This window comes from Heloderma suspectum, chromosome 7 (genome assembly GCF_057233095.1).
Source record: "Heloderma suspectum isolate Gila_16-S chromosome 7, 16-S_ref, whole genome shotgun sequence".
Taxonomy (NCBI): Eukaryota; Metazoa; Chordata; class Lepidosauria; order Squamata; family Helodermatidae; genus Heloderma; species Heloderma suspectum.
In genome coordinates, this window is record NC_139464.1 from 42,980,835 (window position 1) to 43,000,310 (window position 19,476).

Sequence of the window (19,476 nt, forward strand, 5' to 3'; positions counted from 1 at the left end):
ACATACATAATAATGTAAGTTGCTACCACTTGTGACTGGTTAAATATGAGCCCAGGGATGACGGAATAATGCCTGTTCTCTTGCCACTTCTGCCAAACGCATTTATTGCCTGATCTTTCTTGTGATGTAACACAGTTCCTTTAAGGTGTTGCTCTGGGGCATTTTAGGTCAAGTTACTCGGGGACCTGAAGGCAGAGTTTATTTACTGGAGACCTGGTAGTAAAGCAGATTAAGTGTGATTTAGGCATGCCCAAGAAGGTAGTTTTCATCTAGAAATCCATCTTTAAAGACCCGAGGGGCCCTTAACGTAATTTTCTTGTTGCTCAAGTGCACTCTTTTATTTCAGCCTCTTGGCTGCTATTTTGTTCTTCAGTTTGCTAATGGTGATGCCTTCATGTAAAGGGGGACAGAAATACATTTCCTGCTACATTGCCAGGAGTGGATTATTCCTCAGAGCATAGGTGTCTCTTGCTTGGGGACTGCAGAAACTCCTTGCAAGAGCTTACTTGTATGGTGAGATCACCCCAAAGTAACAAATGTGTTTTAAATACAGATACTGATTTCATCAGCAGTTGGCAGCAGATTATGTGTTTGCACACATCCAGCTGCACCGCTTCCAACTGCACCACTTGGAAAGAAGGACAAACGTTCTCCCTAAATATCAGGAGCACAGAAAACCCACCCACCGTGAAACACACCTCTAAGTCAACCTTGATGGCCGCTTACCAAGTTGCCACCTACACAGCTGCTCATTCCTTCTTTCTTCCCTCCCTCTCAGTTGCTTTTGGCCATTTTCATGGAACTGTTGTCAAAGATAACTGAATACCAGGCATGCCCATGTTGCTCCTGCTATTCGGGTTTTGGTTTGCACAGATCATGAGACTTTATTGTCAACCATTTGCATTTTTAGGATATGAACGAAGGTGCGACTCTGAGACAAGCAGAAGCTCCACAGCTAGAGCATGCAAAAGACCACAAACCTATGGGTCAAACCTATTGGGCACAGAATAATTCACTATCATGTGAACATACATGTCCACATAACAGCAACAGCGATAACAGAAGGCCTATATTCAGTGGCAGTGCAGGCCCTATGAACCAACACTGCACAAATCTAAGCCACATTATGCTGGAGAACAGGAACTCGTTCCCATCACATGTGGACTCAAGACATCTCAGCTGGTGTCATAGGTGTAGCCTAAGGGGAGGACCCAGAACATCCTGGAAATTGGCTAGTTAGCCTTCCCCTCAAAAGGTGCCCCTCACTGTTTAACAATGCAACATCAGCTATTGCACAGTCTAGATATGCTTTCATTTTAAGATATCTTTACATGGGGTTTTGTGATATGGTGCCTGCTGTTTTTGTGCATGCATTTATTTATTTTCAATACTGTGCAATAGCCAAAGCATTCTGGGAGGTTCACAGTTGGGCTGAAGGGCTCCTTTTGCAGCTGGAAATAGCTGAAATGGCTAGATAGCATCACCGATGCAATGAATATGAACTTGAGCACACTTCGGGAGAGAGCGGAGGACAGGAAGGCCTGGCGTGCTATGGTCCATGGGGTCACAAAGAGTCGGACACGACTTAACGACTGAACAACAAGAAGAATCCTATCCAGTCCCCTTGCACAGTATCCAAGAGGCCCATCAAAGCCAGGCAACTTGAGCTATAACAGACTAATAGGAGTGAAGATTGATTGGAAGAGAATGGAAGGCAGGCCGGTAAACTGATTGAGGATGCCACAGTAGCCTATGTCACAGTTTGCATCATTGAAGTTAGATTAGTAGCATCAGATGGGCCAGACTTCCTTTTAGTTTAAGAAGTACTTGCTGGTGACAGAATCTTTGGAATAAGTCCATTTCCCCTGGGAGTAACACATCCACAATACAAATATTAGGTAAGGCAATTGTTTTTATTGGATTGCTTTGTGCATACCAGCTTTCAGGCTTCAAAGGAAGCTAAAGTGAATTCTGAACTGGAACACAAAAGGGGGGGCAGGGTGGGAAGGAGTCCCATTAACAGCACAATATTTGACTTGTTTTCAGGTAATGTGTTATTTATGAATGCTTAGTATTTCTACCTGTCTGAAAATATATTGACTATACAGGCCCTAGGAGCACCCCTGCAGGGTAAACCACGAGCAATAGGTTTGTGCATTAAGGGCAGGCTCAGAAGTGCATCTCCTTTTGCTTAAACCCCTGCCTAGGCTTCTAGACATTCTCATACCATGGAAAGGAGGCAGGGCTTTTGTGGCTAACGATGGGTGTTGCTTTGCTTCCAGTAGCAAAGTGTTCCTACCAAAGCAGGACAATGTCATAGTATGGCATTGGTGGAAAGGGGTGGGGAAGAAGATACAACCAAAGCCGACCTGTGGCAGTCCCCAGCTAATAAGCTAGGCTGACTCTTTTGCAAAAAGGAGACTGCTTTTTTTTCCTTTAAGAGCTCTGAAAGAGCACGGCACAGCATCTGCCAGGTGCACTTCCTCCAGTTGTAGCCTAGCATAGAATTCTTTAAAGGGACAGAAGTCCTATCCTGGATGGAAGACCCAGGATGCATCTTTGGCAAAAGCACTTTCTACTTGCAACATGTGAGCACTCCTTTATTGCCTTGAGCTGATGGCATGACTAGCCTGAAACGTTTGCACTGAACATTTACTGGGCATGTCTGAAAGTCCAATTTCAGTGACTTCATAATATGGTCTGGTCAACATAGCAACCAGCCAGTACAGCCTAGGAGAGATAACAGCTTCTGTATCTTACCAGCAGAAATGTGTCCAACAGTAGGCACCTTCTTACCTACATATGATTTCTAACTGAAGCTTTGGCACTCAGGGCTATGGGAACATCCTGCAGTCTTACTGGGCTTTCTGCTTCTGTTTCCATGGTGCGATTAGGATGGGCTCCTTTGGATGACGAACATGTGATGTGGAATTGAAAACGCCCTTTCTCAGCAGCCTTATGGGGCTTTCTATGTTTTCAATGAAACAGCTCCATCTAGTGGCTGAATTATAGCACTATGCCAGCATTTCAAACGGTCAGTATCCACGTCTTTTTTTAATTCCGGCTTATCTCTGACCTTTTTGAAAGCGGGATAAACAGGAAATAGTGCGGGAGACATCCTGGAGGTTGACGACGTTGTGTAAAGGATGTGCAAACTTTCATGAAAGGCCAATCACAAGCATACAATAAATTGCTCGTTTAGAGACACCCTCAGCTAGTCTTTCAAAATGTATAATCTTGCTTGCCAACCTAGTTACAGACAGTGCTCCTTTGGCTATTCTACAAATTGAAACGGGGATGTCCTATACCTTTGACTTAACTGGCAACACCATATACAGGGGTCAGGATTATTATGTGGTGGTCTTTACTGGGCTCTGGCTCTGTAGAGGTAGCTTAGAAAACATATCTGATAAAATCAACAGCAACAGCCTGATTGCTAAGAGCTTCTAATTTAACTTTTCATCAGGATGTGGGGGCAAACTATTGCAGTAATGCAGAACATTATGGAATCCCAGAGGCCAGGTGGGGGCAGGACAACAATGACAACATTATGGCTTGTATTCCTTAGAGAATTATGTTCATGTTACTAGGGTGTTGTTACATGTAAAAATCACTATTACCAGGACTCTTTCTTCCCACCATCCAATCATATCTGCTTAGCCTATACACTTCACCTTAAGCCAGACCCTGTCCCATGCATTAGTGGTATTGTCCTTGTTCGCTGAAGCTGACCTCCACAAAGCTAAAAACTGTTTCTTTCCACTATCTGGTCAACACTGCAGCCACTTGGTACCAATACTTCCCCCTCCCACTGCCCACCTCCATCTGCATTCCTGTTCTGGGCAACATGATTCACTGTATCACCCCCTGCATTGTTAATGCTGTGGGACTGCTGGTGATTGCCAGCAGGATGATCCTCGGGTTCCTGGATGTCTGATTCTGCTTCCTCTGTTTCACTGCCACCTCCACCTGCAGGAGGATTCTCTGGTTGAGAGGTCTTATTTTTCTCCCTCCTCAGGCAACAGTAAGAAGCAATAGCCAGGAAGAGAGCAGACAATACAACCTCTGAGCCAGCCAGATAGAAGATAACCTCATACTTCTTGAGTGCATCCACCAATCTCCCTAGAATTAAAAAAAAGTATAGATTTATTATAGTTACCTCCCACCCCTTCATGTGGATGCCATTTTAAAGCACTTACAAAGAACTTGGAGCATGTGTTGTTTGAAAGCTCACAGGTTTTAGAGATGGAAATCTTAAATCATGTCCAAAGTCAGTACCCATACTCAGTTAATTTCCCCCTCCCCACCCCCATCTAAAAACTGAAAAGAGAAAGCCATTGAAGCATTTGGAAGTTAAAATAGTTTAACAGAAAAAAAATTAAAAGCTGCACATGGTAAGGCTTTGTGACGTGTCAAATGTGACTAAATCTCCCTAGAACACACACACACACACACACACACACCCCTGACCTGACAGTCAGTGTGAGAAAGCGTTGGAGTAGGAGCAGGGAGACTTGAGTTCAGATCTCTGCTCAGCCATGAAATTCACTCAGTGACCTTCAGCCAGTCACTGTCTCTCAACTTGAACTACCTCAGAGAGCTCCTGTGGGCATAAAATAGGATGGGGGTGCAGGGAGAGAGAAACCATGCATACTAGTGTAGTGTAGTGGTGAGAGTGACGGACTGGGAGCCGGGAGATCCGGGTTCTAGTCCCCACTTGGCCATGGAAGCTCACTGGGTGACTTTGGGCCAGTCACAGACTCTCAGCCCAACCTACCTCACAGGGTTGTTGTTGTGAGGATACAACGGTGAGGAGGAGGATAATGTAAGCTGCCTTGAGTTCCTTGCGAGAGGGAGAAAGGCGGGGTATAAATGCAATAAATAAATAAATATAAATAAATACTACCCGGAGGTCTCTCGAGGAGCAAGGCTGGGTAAACAGGTAATAAAAAATAATCCCCCAAATCCATGCCTCCTAACCACAGATATATGCAGCTCCCTGTAGTTATCCAGTGGTACAGGAGGGACACTCTGCACATCATCAATAGCACGCTATTCTTCATTATTTATTTTAAATATACTTTTAAGGTTGAGCTATAGCATAGAAAACTGACTCTTGGGCTAAGCCCTGATGGGCCCCACCTCAGATTAGGCCCTGTAAAAGACAGGGATGTTTTCATGCAGCAAGGATCCAAGACGTACCTGCAGAGGGTGGTCCAATGAGTACAGCAAAGGCCTCAATCAGCAGGACAAGCCCAATGGCACTGGAGAACTTCTGCAACCCAATGATGGCCATGAGCACTTCAAACTGCAGTGCCCCCACCATCCCATAGGAGATGCCAAAGAAGATGCCGAAGATGACAAGGGACGTATAACTGCTGGCCTTGGCACTGAAGATATCTGTCAGGCCATTGAAGAGCATAGCAAAGCTGAACAAGTAGGTGATGTGGGGCCGGACCCACTTCAGCCCAGCAAGCATCCCACAGGATGGGCGGGCAATGATATCTACGAAACCGATGATGGACAACAGAAAAGCAGCTTCTTTGTCTGGTACACCCATGTCTTTGGCATAGTTGACCAGCAGTATGGTGGGCACAAAGAGACCCAAGACCATGATGAACTTGGCAACGGCATAAATAACAACCCACCGGTTTTTGAAGACAGAGAAATCTAACAGCCTTTTCCCTTTCTTTGGTGTCTTTTTCTTCTTGGCTTTCTTGGACTTCTTGGTGCTGTCCGTGGTGCTGATGGCCCCTTCTGTCCTTCCTCCCATTGGCAGCATTTCCTTGGCTTCGTATTTGTCCTGGGCTTTCTCTCTGGTCTTCTTCATACCCATCTCCAGGGGTCTCATGACTGCTCCACATGTGCAGCAGTTAAGTAGGAGGCCCCCCATGATGAGAAAGCTCCCTCGCCAGCCAAACCTCTCCAGCAAGACTTGGCCCAGTGGAGAGAGAGCCGAAAGGAAGACTGGGCTCCCAGCTGCAGCGAACCCATTGGCCAGAGGCCTGCGCTTGTCAAAGTAGGACCCTAACATGACCAGAGAAGGCTGAAAGTTCAGAGCCATACCTAAGCCTGCAGAATACAGAGGGAATTATGAACAATAGGTGAGAGAAGGAGATGATTTTAACAGGCTTAAATGTCTCAAGATCCCTAGATATAAAGCTCTCCTGAAGCCTCCACCAAGGAATATGCTATTTAATCAAGACCGTATCCATGCAATGTATCCTTTTTAACACTTCCAAGGTGTTTTAGCCAATTATTTAAAGTTATTTGTCATGAGTACAGAACCTCCCTGCCATCAGTGGGAGCACGTATTCCCCCACCGCAATCATAGAATCTGCAATGCAAATATAAAAGTGACACTTCCTGGTTTACATCATCAATAACATTTGCACAAATAGCACAAGAGCAGCATAAAGGTACTTTTTGTGTCATCTGTGTGGAAATGTTCAATGCCTTATGTTCTTCCACCCGTCTGGCAGTATCTCACCAATTCCTGACAGCTCCAAATGCCACCTGTCACTTCCAGCTGCATCCCCATAGAATATGGTTTTTCTTCCTCACTGTGCAAACACTCACCTGTCAGCATGCCAGCTGTCAAGTACAGCTCAATAATGTTGGTGGTGAAAGAGGCTAGAATCATTCCAGAGGAAGCCAGGAGCCCACCGACAAGCATCACAGGCCGGCACCCAAACTGGTTTACCATAATACTGCTCACAGGCCCTGCAGAGAATTCAAGAAATCAGAAAGTGAGGACGGGCCAGAATCAAATGAAAGGGGTGGACAACTCTAGCAAAGTGGCTTCCTGACACCAAATGGCAAATGTGCTTGGGTTGGCTGGATTATTGTGAATAGCAGAAGACTTCTCTGCTATCCCTTACAGCAGGGGTGGCCATCCAGATGTCATTGGACCACAACTCCCATCATCCCAGACCACTGGCTGTGCTGGCAGGGGCTGATAGGAGTTGCAATCCAACAGCACCTGGAGGACCACGGGTTCCCCACCTTTGCCTTACTGGTGTTATTTGGAGAACATCTAGGGGGAAATGGCTCAAGCCATTTGGGAGACCTGTTTCTGCACAGAAGATTTGATGTGGATTCTTGCTTTCATGAGTTAGCAATGGCTGAGAGTGACACTGAAAGATTTAAAATGTGGGTTTTAAAATAGGAGATAGGAAGGAACTGCAAACTGTGTTATCAAGGTTTCTGGGATGCTGGATGGTGCCTACCCAGTCTGGGGTTCTAAATGGGGTTCATTTAGTCTGAAAGAAGGGATATTCCTTAAACTATAGGCCTGGCTGATACACAAGCTTCAGTGGTTGAAATGTCCAAAAAAGAGCAAGAACCCACTTCAGGATGACTAATAAAATCCCAAGAAAACACAAGGTAATGATTAAGGGAAGCCACGGGACTTTGCTAAGGGATAGGGTGGGGTGGAGTAGGATAGGCTAGAGAACAAAGAGCCTAACATGTTTCCTATTGTTTCTGGGCCTGGTGGTCCCAGGAAAGAATCTCAGGAAAGAAGCAAATCCTTCCTACTCAGTTTTAGCAGATACAAGAGGCAGAAGCAAAAACAACAACACACAGTATGAAATAGCATAAGAAGTGGAAGCAATGGTTCTCTTTCATATATGTAGTTGCTTAAACATCTGAAGCTCCCAGAAACTGAGGCAGACCATTCATCCATCTTGCCCAGGAATGTCTACTCTGACTGGTAGCAGCTGGCCAAGATCTCAGGCAACCACGAGTCAACGGGAGATGCTGGGAGTTGAAACAGAGACCTCATGTTGAGCATGGAGCAGTGGGCCCTCCCAGAAGGTACAGGCCTCTCCCCCTCTCTCCCGGCATGGCTTGTCTGCAGTGCTATTTCTTTGGATGCCTCCTTGAAGAGGAGCGCTACCTTTCAGCAGTGCCACATGCATTTGGAACATACTTTTGTGTGTTGGGTGCCCCACGGACATACCTTGCTACCAAATCTTTGTGCATTTCACGCACACATAAAAGCTTTGGATGTAAAGTCACTCGCTGTTTAGTTTTATTTATTTATTGCATTTATATCCTGCCTTTTTTCCTCTTGCAAGAAACCCAAGGGGGCTTACATTATCCTCCTCTCTGTTTTATCATCACAACAACAACCCTGTGAGGTAGGCTGGGCTGAGAGTCTGTGACCGGCCCAAAGTTACCCAGTGAGCTTCCATGGCTGAGTGGGGACTAGAACCCGGATCTCCTGGCTCCCAGCCCAGCACTCTCACCACTACACCACACTGGCTCTCTCCTCTTCCTCATTATAGAGGAAAATGAGATGACAGATACACCTAAATTCTAATAATCTTTTAGACAAACTAGAAAGAGGATACTCAGCACCATTATAGCTCATAGCTAGCAATAGGAAAGAACTTGGCCTCTTTAACATTGAAAATGCAAATACTGTTGGCTATTTGTTTGCAAACCTCCCAGCCTCCACCCCAGCCATAGGCATTTCAATCTGTATTGTCACAGAATGTTTGCCAACAGTCAGCTGCTGTGAGGCAATAAGGAAGTCTTTGGGGTTAGTCCTTTCCCTTCTCTCAAGAACTAGGGGCCAGAAGTGGACTGCAGAGGTTGGGGGCAACAGGGGAGCTGAAGTTAAAGGAATCTGAGAGGGAAGAAGAGAGTTGGGGGTGGGAAATGTCACACAATACTCTAGAAGTAACATTGGGCTGTTGGTGGGAATGAGAGAAGAAGGGTGAAGAGGGCTGAATTTCACATAGCCACTCAGAATAAACATTGGCTCAGGGACAGCTCATTGGCTAGGTCTTTGCCACCTCAGCTGTATATGTGTTTGTAAACATAGACAAGGAAGTTGTTCATTGGCTGGAATTGTGTCATCCTTACCTGTTCCATACAGCATTGCTAGCATGATAGATGAGATCCAAGCTGTGTCACTGTAACCCACATGGAAGTCACGCATCAGCTCCTTGAAATAGATGCTCACTGCCTTTGGAAAGGCATAGGAAAAGCCAGTGATGATGAAGCAACCCAACAGCACAATCCAGCCCCAGCCCCCATCTGGAGGCGTCACTTTTTCAGGCAGCTGGCCTTCCTCAGCATCACCCCTCCCCATTCTCTAGGCAGGAGAAGGAACCTGCTGAAAGCAAGCAAAGGCAAAGTGGATGACGTTGAACGCTGCAGAAACAGAAGAACATACAGGACACAGATACAAACAAGCAACCACCATCTCCTTCTTTCACCTTTATTACTTCCTTTCTGTTCATGTACTTTCTCTCTCCCCACCCCACCCTTAAACTCGTAGCAAGGCAATTAATATCGGAAGGTAAAAACTTAACAGATCCACAGCGCTGATCAACTTGGGGGAAAGGGAACTCTGGCACTGGTGTTACATTCTATATGATGCCATGGAATGCTTACCAGCATGCTAACTGCTCCTGGTGAAGGATGAGGCAGCAGTGTTTAAAATGAGTTCAGTTGCTGTGAGGGAACAGGAATGTCTGTCTGTTTGTTTTAGCATTTCTATACTGCTTTTCAACCCTAAAAAGAGCCCCCGAAGTGGCTTACAATGCATTAAAACAGTAAAACCATGAAACAATATAAAACTTTTTAAAATGTTTTTAAAGATTAAGAGGAAAAAAAAGGCAAAAAGAGCAGAGAAATTAAAAGCTAAATATTCTCATTAAACACAATTAAAAGCCAGATGAAATAACATTTTACTGGCTACCTAAAATCTATCAGAAATGGGGCTAGTCTGACTTCTTTCAGAAGGGAATTCCAAAACCAGGGTGCTACCACTGAGAAGGCCCTGTGTTGACTTCCCACCAACCAAACCTCTTTAGAGGCCAAAAAGCAGCAGCAGAAGGATTCACTGGTTTACCCTGGAATAAGTCTCATATTTCTAATAAATGTACCTTTATCTTGCAACTTTTCCAAGATGAGTTTGATTTAAGCTATCATCCCTTCATACATTACCCAAATAAATTTGGAACACCATTTAACAACTTAAGAATTTACCTGCTGGGTCAAAAAAGATGGTTCACCTCATTCAGCATTATATTTATTGACAATGGTTAAGCAGATTCACAAGTAGGGCACAGTAGCAATCTCTGTCCCTGCTGTTATTATCCCCAGTATCTAGTAGCCAGAATTTAGAAGTAGATTTCTTCTGCACATGGAAGCTGTGAAACAAGATGGAACCTTGAGGCACCTCCAAGGCCAATAGCCACAACTACCTTCTGAGTCTGTCCCTCCAGAAAGGACCAGAGCCACCGTAACAACATACCTCTCAGCCCCAGGCTAGGGAGGTCACCCAAAAGGATACCATAGTCAGTGGTACTGAAAGCTGCTAAGAGACCCAGGAGAACCAACAGGATTGCATTCCACCCCATCCATTCCCTGGCATAGATCGTCCAATGGGGTGACCAAGGCTGCTTCTGGCTGAAAACCGGGCTGGAAGCCAGATTGGAATAGATCCAAATAATCAGCATCATCCAAGACTGCCTGGAATTGAGAAGCCACTACCTTCTCCAATACCTTACTCAAAAAAGCTAGATTAGATACTGGGCACAAATTATCCAAAATAATATGGTCCAAATTTGGACTTTTCAGCAGACATTGAACTACTACCTTCTTCAGGGCAGTAGGAATCACACCCTTCCTCGAAGAGGCATTAACCACCTCTGAGGTCCAGATTGAAATTATGTAGCTGCATCACTGAGATGGGAGGCAGGAGCCAAGAAAGGTGTCCAGGGGTGCATTGGTGCCCATGGGTACCACACTGCCAACCCCTGCTCTAGATGGACATAAATTAGCTTCTGCAAATTTTATCCAAATCTGTATACTTTTTTGTCCCCTTTTGGGGTGATGTGTAAATGGCTACCCTAGGCACTTTCTTTACAATCCCTAACATAGAATTTGACTTTTTCACTACCACTACACTCTGTGTGGACTGTTTCCTTGATCTATCCACCATGTCAGTGTGATGTAGTGGTTAGAGTGTTGGACTGAGCCTGGGGAGATCCAGGTTCTAGTCCCTACTCTGTCATGAAGCTCCTTGGACGACTTGAGGCCAGTCACTGACTCTCAGCCTAACCTACCTCACAGGGTTGTTGGGAGGATAAAAATAGAGAGGAGGGGGATCATACATGCCACTTTGGGCTCCCTGGGGGAAAGGCAGGTTATAAATGTAACAAATGAATGAATGTCCCCAAGATCTATTTTCTGGTTTGTCACTGAAAACACAAACTTCATAATTGTATAAGGGAAGCTGGGATGTGTCCAAGTATACATAGCTTTACATCTTCTTACACTGACCCTTATTAGTCCTTTTTTGCCCAGTTGGTAACCCAGGTGGACTGCTTACCAACTGGGTAAGTGGGCAAAAATTTACTTGTAATTTCCTCCATTTCTTAAATGCCATTCAAGTCAATAGCTGTTGTAATATCCTGTGCCAATAAGCTCCATAAGCTGATTAGGCACTGTGAGAAGAAGTGCTCCTTCAAGGAACTTTCACCTACACAAGTCAGCATTGTTCGCAAAACTACAACACAGGTGTGAATGGTGCTTGCCACAATGCATTTGGAAGCCCGTGCATCATTTAATCACATCTATAGCAGAAATGTGGGAATAGGTTCCTTCTTTGCAAAAAAAACCTCAAGGAAACCACATATTTCTAGTGCTGATACTTCTCTGGACTGTGTGTGGGTGAGATATGATTATGGAGGATAAGGCGATCAATGGCTACCAGGGAATAGCCAAAGAATTTTGTTTGGTCTACATTTTTAAGCGAACCAACCTAGTTTGCACTTCCTTCGGATTCTGCACTTCTCCACATTTTACAATGCAGTTCTAGGCTTGAAAATTGCATACAAGAATGCATATACTAGGGAAAGTTCCATGCAAAAATGTATATATTAGGGAAAGTTGCACATGAAAATAAATGTGAGTCTGTGGTGCTGTTTTTTCAGGTATAGACTGATTTGTACATCCCAAATGGCTACTAGTCATGATGGCTATATGGTACCTCGAGTATCAGAGGTAGCAAGCCTTCCAGTACCAGCTGTTGGGGAACATGAGTGGGAGGGTGCTATTGTGCCCATGTCCTGCTTGTGGGCTTCACATGGGGGCATCAAGTTGGCCTGTGCCAGCTCTAGGTTTTTGAGGGCCCTTGGGCATGACACACTCATTGGGCCCCCTTCCTCCGTAGATTTAACTTCTTGCCACCATTGTCACCAGCGACTCTTGCTCCCCATCTTCTTTCTCCCCATTGCTACCACTTGCCTGCTTGACAGGCAGAGAGCCAGTGAGCAAGCAGGCGGTGGCGTCTACTGCTCCTCCTCCCCATCACCACTGCTGTCTGAGCCAGAGCAAAAGACAGGTGAACAAACAGATTGCAATGGTGAAAAGGAGAAACAACTCCAAGGGCTCTTGCCAATGGGCCCCTGCTGGGATGTAGGCCCTTGGCAGGTGCCCAACCATGCCTACCCTTGAGCTGGCCCTGAGGTTGGCCACTGTACAAACAGAATGGTGCACTGGGTAGGTCTTTGGTCTGATCCAGAAGCATGGCTTTTCTTATGTTCTTGAGCATGGCATCTCCAACTTGGAGTCAGGATATCTAGGCTCTGCCACTTACCTTTTTCAGGGACTTCAGGCTAACTAGCTCCCCTCTAGTCCTTTATTTTCCTCTCCCATTCTTTGTCTAGCCTTTGTATTTAAATTGTAAAGTAGGGGGGAAGGGGGCAGACAAGCCCCATGATCTGTGGTTTGGTTTTCAAACATTAGTATGATCTTTGCTGGAGGCTCCACATGCGACCATAATGCAAAACAGAATGGCTCATTCTTCAGAAAGACCTAAGCACACAGGGCCAATTGCCCCAAACACGGAAGAGACTTTCTGAAAGGGAGCAAGTTTTGTGTTGAAGCATGCCAGACAGATTATTTGCCTGCCTGTTAGAGCTATGGGTGCAAACAGGGGACTAAGAGGGGGCAGCAAGGTAGCTCATCCCCTTAAGCTGCTCAGGAATGTCAACATTGTTTTTCCTGTTTTCAAACATGAGCCAATCCTGACATTTGTGATACTGAGCACATTATTATGGCATCAGTGACAAGGAGCCACCCAGCCGGATCCTATGGGCTTCAGTGGCTGTGGCAATGCCAGCAGGGCATATTACCCAGTAGGCCTGTACTATTCATGCCTGTGCCAAGAAAATGCTCTCTCCCACCAATATTTGTAGGACTGCAATACTGCACCCAGCGATGCAGCTGGTAATTTTAGACTCTGGATATAATGGTGTTATGGATGGGGGATTCCTGTGAATTAATGTGCATTACTTCAATTGGGAAGCACGCAATTAACATTTCTCCCCACCCCCCTTGGTCTGATCCAGCATGGCTCTTTTGATGTTCTTATGTCTTACTGCCACCAGTTTAGATGGTAGTGAGTATTTTGTCAATTACTTCAAATGGTCTTAAGAACATAAGAGCCGTGCTGCATCAGACCAAGGTCCATCTAGTCCAGCATTCTGTTCACACAGTGGCCAACCAGCTGCCCATGGGACACCCTCAAGCAGGACATGAGTGCAACAGCATTTCCACCCAGGTTCCCCAGCAACTGGAGCACATAGGCATACTGCCTCTGATACTGGAGGTACCACATAGCCATCAAAACTAGTAGCCATTGATAACCTTCTCCTCCAGGAATTTGTCCAATCCCCTTTTAAAGCCATCCAAAGGTCAGCCCAACCTACCTCAGGGGGTTGTTGTTGTGATGATAAAATGGAGAGGATGATGCTAGCTGCCTTGGGTTCCATGCGAGAGCGGAAAAGGCAGGATATGAATGCAATAAATAAATTAAAAATAAATAAAAATTGGCCATCGCTACATCTTGTGGAATTGAATTCCACTGTTTAACCATGCACTGTCTTACAGGTACCTCTAATGTGTACTATTTCACTCTCTTCAAAATGTGATAAGCCAGGCCTGCTGCATTTGGGGCCCCTCATGTTCATTCTGCAGAGTGGGGGCCTAGACATCTTCCCCAGAGTCCAAGCCTATATGCACCACTGTGTGGCAACAGTGATAAAGGCTGCTGCATTAGTATTGGGGCTGTCACCCTGTTTCTGCACCAGACACGAGAGAGGGTTCTTATGCCTCTTTGACCACATACGAATGAACCAAATCAAAAACATGGTCCCACTCTCCCCACTGCAGATCAAGTTAATGGCAATTAATACATTACAGGCACCTCGCTAAGGATTGCAGTGCTATGGTTAAAAAAAAAAAGTACTTGAGCTGCACAATAAGCTGCCCCACACAAATGGCTGACTGTATGATAGAGCCACCATCACATTGCACCTATCTGGAATGTTGAGGATTTTCCTCTTGATGTTGCTAGCCCTCATGGCTACAAAGAAAGGCTTCCAAACATTATTCCTTTGCTTTACTCTATAGTTATAAATGGCCCCAGACAGTCCAAAGGCTTCAGCCACATAACAATAAGCAACCAATATAAAATAACATTCTAGGTAAATTTGCTAAAATTTAACAATGCTAAAACCTGATCAGGGTGAGGTGGGTGGGGAGATCCAGTCCCAGCAACGCAGCCCAAAGAATAAGGTCTTCTTATGACATTTCTAAAATACACCCCAGTTTCGGAAATCTCCAAAGGAACTGAATTCCATTGGCTGTTGGGCAGCCAGCCAGCTGTCCAACTTTAAAATACTGGTATTTTAATCTTCTGCTTCTACACTGTTGAATGGTACTGTTGCTTTATTATATGATTTTGGATTGATTTGTTTGGCTTTTATTGCATCTTATCCTGTGTACTTGGTGTAGTTGGCTGAAAGACAGTATACAAGCATATAAAATCAATAAATAAACTACATGCCATTGGTGTACTACTAACTTGGAGCATTGCATCATTAAGAGGATACTGCTACTCTAAGCTGATCCTAGCAAGAGTGATGGACACAGGGGAGGATGTGGTGTCCTCACCTGCATTTTTACACTGCATTTTTGTAAATACAGGTCCACATTTGTGTACAAGGAAGTGGACAAGTTATGTAATGCGGGAAACGCTGCACAAGTGTTTTTCCATATTCATCAGGATTCGCTGACAGATCACCTTCCTGATGTATTTATTCAAATTAAAAATACACTGGTATGGCCATTCCGGCAGTAATACAACACATGCACCCTGGGAATTTGTCCCAACTCATTAACCAGAAAGCAAAACATAAAAGACCCCAAATACAAAGAGGTTCAAGTTCCATGCTTTTTTTGACGGGCATCACCTACATCATGGACCAGTGCAGAACAATACCTGGTCTCCATGGGGATATACACCACAGCATCCAAACTAAAGGAGTACATGTCACTCACACATCTTAGGTGTGACTACATTCTGTACTTGGGTATTTTCACTGGATTTTAAAAAGAAATAGTGGCTGCTTACACTTATATGCACTGAACTCAGGTACCTTTAACCAAGTGCAAAATATAGCAAGAGAAATTCCCTTATTTTGGCACCTTCCTTTCTGGATACCAGTTCAGGACGTCAACTTGTCTTGATCATTGGTGCATGTGTTCTGCACACAGCTGTAACTACGCGCTTCATCCCAGCACAGTGAATTTGCAACTTGAATCCACAAGCAACATCATGGAAAGCATCCAGGGCAAACTCACTTAGTCCTTACTGGCACACCTTGAAAAGGTAATGGGGTACGAGACCAATATTAAGCCTGAACTGAAATCAGTTGGCCATCCTCCCTCCCTCACTACTGCAGTTCAACTTCTAACAATACTAACAACAAACAAACAAAAATGTATGCCCCATATTAAAATACAGACCTGGTTGGGGTAGGGTTGTGCCTTCCCTTTCCCTTTCCAACTTCCAAGGAGAGGAGATGTAGCCAAAAGGGCTTCCTAGTGCGGGCGGACAGTTTGACGAAGGAAGGGATGACCTGTCTGGGCTCACTCCATAACAGGCACTGAAAGAGAACTCCTGGAAGAAGTCTTGCGTTCTCTTGTGTTCCTCTTTCCTAGCCAGCAAAAAAACTCCTCCTTTCAGCCTCAGCTCTCAAAGTTCCTGGAAGCCTGATGCTGCAGTGATCTATGGCGGCTTCCAGGCCCCCTCCGGAGTCCCTCAACACAGCAAAGCCTGCAGTTCAAGTACCAAGGTGTTTACCATGTGGATGTGGGTCAGCAGCTGCTTATGTTTTAAAGTCGCTCAAGAATCAGAGGTTGCTGATCGAGCAGAAAGAAGCCACTTCTCCACTTTTAAGAGGCTTTCCCAGCCAACAGGAAGGAGCAGAGCCTGTATGCCTGGGCCACTATTGCCTCTGTAATCCTGCTTCCCCAAAGCAAGAGGTCATCAAGAGAGGGCCCAAGGAGTTCTCTCCCTCTCTGTTCTTGGTGCTTCCATACCGGGTTTAGGAGGGCAGGGCATTGGTCTTGGCTCATCAAACCAGGGCAACCTTATGGGACATAATACAGATGCAATCGTAGCTCAGATAGGGTGCAATAAAGGGCACAGAGGAGACAGGGAGTGCAAACCCAGAGCAGGGAAAACACAAAGGACGAGATGCACAAGATGCAGAGCTCCAGTTTGGGATTCTGCAGAAGAAGCAGAAGAGCCTCATGTTTGTACGCTGACCAGTGGGAAGTAGCGCAGTCACCATATGTGTGGGCAACTGTCCTGTGCATTTCCAAGTCATTTTCGGGGGTCCTAGTCTAATTTCCCCCCTTCTAATTGGAGGATTCTTAAAGCAAAGGTAAGCATGAAATTAAAAGACGCTTGCTCCTTGGGAGGAAAGCTATGGCAAACCTAGACAGCATAGTAAGAAGCAGAGACACATCACCTCGCCGACAAAGGTCCGTCCAATCAAAGCTATGGTTTTCCCAGTAGCAACATATGGCTGTGAGAGCTGGACTATAAGGAAGGCTGAGCGCCGAAGAATTGATGCTTTCGAACTGTGGTGCTGGAGAAGACTCTTACGAGTGCCCTGGACTGCAAGGAGGTCAAATCAGTCCATCCTAAAGGAAATCAACCCTGACTGCTCATGGGAAGGAAAGATACTGAAGCTGAAGCTCAAATATTTTGGCCACCTAATGCGAAGAGAAAACTCCCTGGAAAAGACCCTGATGCTGGGAAAGATTGAAGGCAAAAGGAGAAGGGGACGGCAGAGGATGAGATGGCTAGATAGCGTCACCTATGCAATGGATATGAACTTGAGCACACTCCGGGAGAGAGTGGAGGACAGGAAGGCCTGGCGTGCTATGGTCCATGGGGTCACGAAGAGTCAGACACCACTGAACGACTGAACAACAACAACAAAGCAAAGCAGCAGCTCCATCTACAGGCAGTTTAAGCAATAACTACATATTACATATCAATGCTCCTTGCTGCTGTTTAATTAACACAAATGCACTTTGCACAAAGCTGCCATTAATTAACCATAAGTGGCTCCTGAAAGAAAAATTGCCAGTGTCTGCTAAATAATTCCTTAATGCACAAGACATGGAGAGTAGCCAAAATTAGGTACTTTTCATCGTGTTTGTGTATAACAGTAGGAGGAAACTTTGAGATTAGGGGACAAAGCCTACATTTACATCCCTGGAATAGTCAAGGATAGGGTTAGTCACAAATCCCACATTTACTAGGGTTACATGAAATCTTCATGAAGTTTGACTGTATCTGAAAACCTCCTTTTTGCAGATTTGAAAGAATTTATCATCAAAGGTCCTGGCTGCCTTTTCAAAAATTGCTGCTTGCTCTGGAAAATGGTCACTGTTCTTTTTCCCTGCATGGCAATTCCCATGGTGCTGTATGTTCTGTCTTAGCATCACAGTAGCTTCTCATCGTCCTGTGACGTGCTGCTGCATGCAAGTGATTTTCTTTTGCATTTTGCAAAATTTGATGGAGATATCTTCTCATTTCAAACCACGTAAGAAAAGTTTCTTGCTCTTGTTTTCCCTGTATATTTTGGGGGAGCTTTGGAAATTGGGATCCACCTGTGGACCACTGGCAGATAATGCAGCAAATAAGCAGCACTTGTTTGCTTTCATGGGGTATTTTTATGTTTGAATTGGGTTGGGATAAGCTACATAGCAATGAATTCCAGAAATAATATTGCGAGATGTTATGTAGCCAATAAGATATCACACCATGAATGCCATGACGTTATGTGCTGACACACATGTCATGTCACTGAAGTGTAGTAAATAAGATGCCACTTCCCAGCATCTGCCACCTGAGGCAACTACCTCACCTCACTCTGCCTAATGGTAGGGCTGGCCCTGGGGGTGGTGATGGGAAAAACTTCCCCTCCCTGCTCTTGCCCTGACAAAAATTGCCTCTCTGAAGCTGCTATCTGCATTTCAAGGCAGCCCCAGTGGTGCAGTGCAGTGAGGGCTCACAGGGACGCAGCCTCAGCACTTTTTCATAAGCAGGGACTCTGATGTCATCAGCCACCCCCCTCAGAATTCCCTGTTCCCTCTGAGCTTAGCTGCGGTCCTCACTGTAGCTGTGGGGGGAATTAATTTTCCAAGCAACATTATATTGTTCCATGTTGGAATGCAAAGTATTTGGGATGACTTGGTCTGGAATGGGCAATTAAGACCTATTTGCTTTACCAAGACGTGCTCCTGGTAGAGATGAAAACTCCTAGAACTGGTTTGTTGATATGGATCAATACAGCTGCCTGAAATTTTTGGATTGCCCTTGGAGACTGTCACAATGAGCTCCTGCATTTCAAAATTTACCACTACACCACTGTGTGTGCATGCGTGTGTGTGTAGACGTTTCTGTTGGAGAGGGAGGAGGGAGATATAATGAAGGAGCTTAGGGAAGGCTAATGGGTAATGTTGGGGTGCTAAGGGAGTGTGCAAGGGGGCTGTTTAAATTAGAAGGGATCTGTCCATGAGGGCTGAGTTGAGAGGGTGAAGCTTTCTTAGAATATCATATTTTGAAAAAATATTTGTGTTTGAGTGAGTGAGTGAGTGAGTGAGTGAGTGAAAAGGATTTTAACCCCCCCCCCTGCATTTTTTCTCAGACATCCAGCTGAAATACCCCTGCCTTACTCTCAGCTGCACTGTTTTGGGATCCCAGTTGAAGGCTGTATGTCTTACAAGGTTGTATAATCTTAGAAGGGGGCGTGGCTGTGACTGTCACGAAGGGACCCTGCATATCTAAATTTGCCTCTACACTACTGGGCAGCCCACACTCCCATCGCTGCTCCAGCTCCCAGTAAGAAACACTGTTGTTAAAAGGGGGGGGGGGTAAGGCACCTTGGCAGGCACCAAGAAAAATGTCCAAGGACATGCTGGTGCCCATGGGTGCTACATTGCCCAACCCTGGTCTAAAGGCAAGAGGCAGAAAGAACATGAACTCTTTGCTACTGCCCAAAGTTAGGACAAGTATTCCAGAAGAAAGGGGAATTCTGGGATATTTTCAAGAAAAACAAGATCCTCCTTGTGAAGAAAAACTGA

At 45.3% G+C, this 19,476-nt stretch overlaps 1 protein-coding gene across 1 annotated transcript; it reads right to left on the minus strand.

Moving 5' to 3' along the window:
• Positions 1 to 1,895: 1,895 nt before the first annotated feature.
• SLC16A8 (solute carrier family 16 member 8) lies at positions 1,896 to 9,392 on the minus strand. Its single transcript, XM_084809789.1, has 4 exons — positions 8,875 to 9,392; positions 6,580 to 6,723; positions 5,203 to 6,072; positions 1,896 to 4,122 (listed from the first exon to the last, which is right to left on the minus strand). Exons 1-4 carry the CDS (start codon positions 9,101 to 9,103, stop codon positions 3,743 to 3,745), a joined length of 1,623 nt encoding a protein of 540 aa, XP_084665915.1. The 5' UTR covers positions 9,104 to 9,392; the 3' UTR covers positions 1,896 to 3,742.
• Positions 9,393 to 19,476: the final 10,084 nt, after the last annotated feature.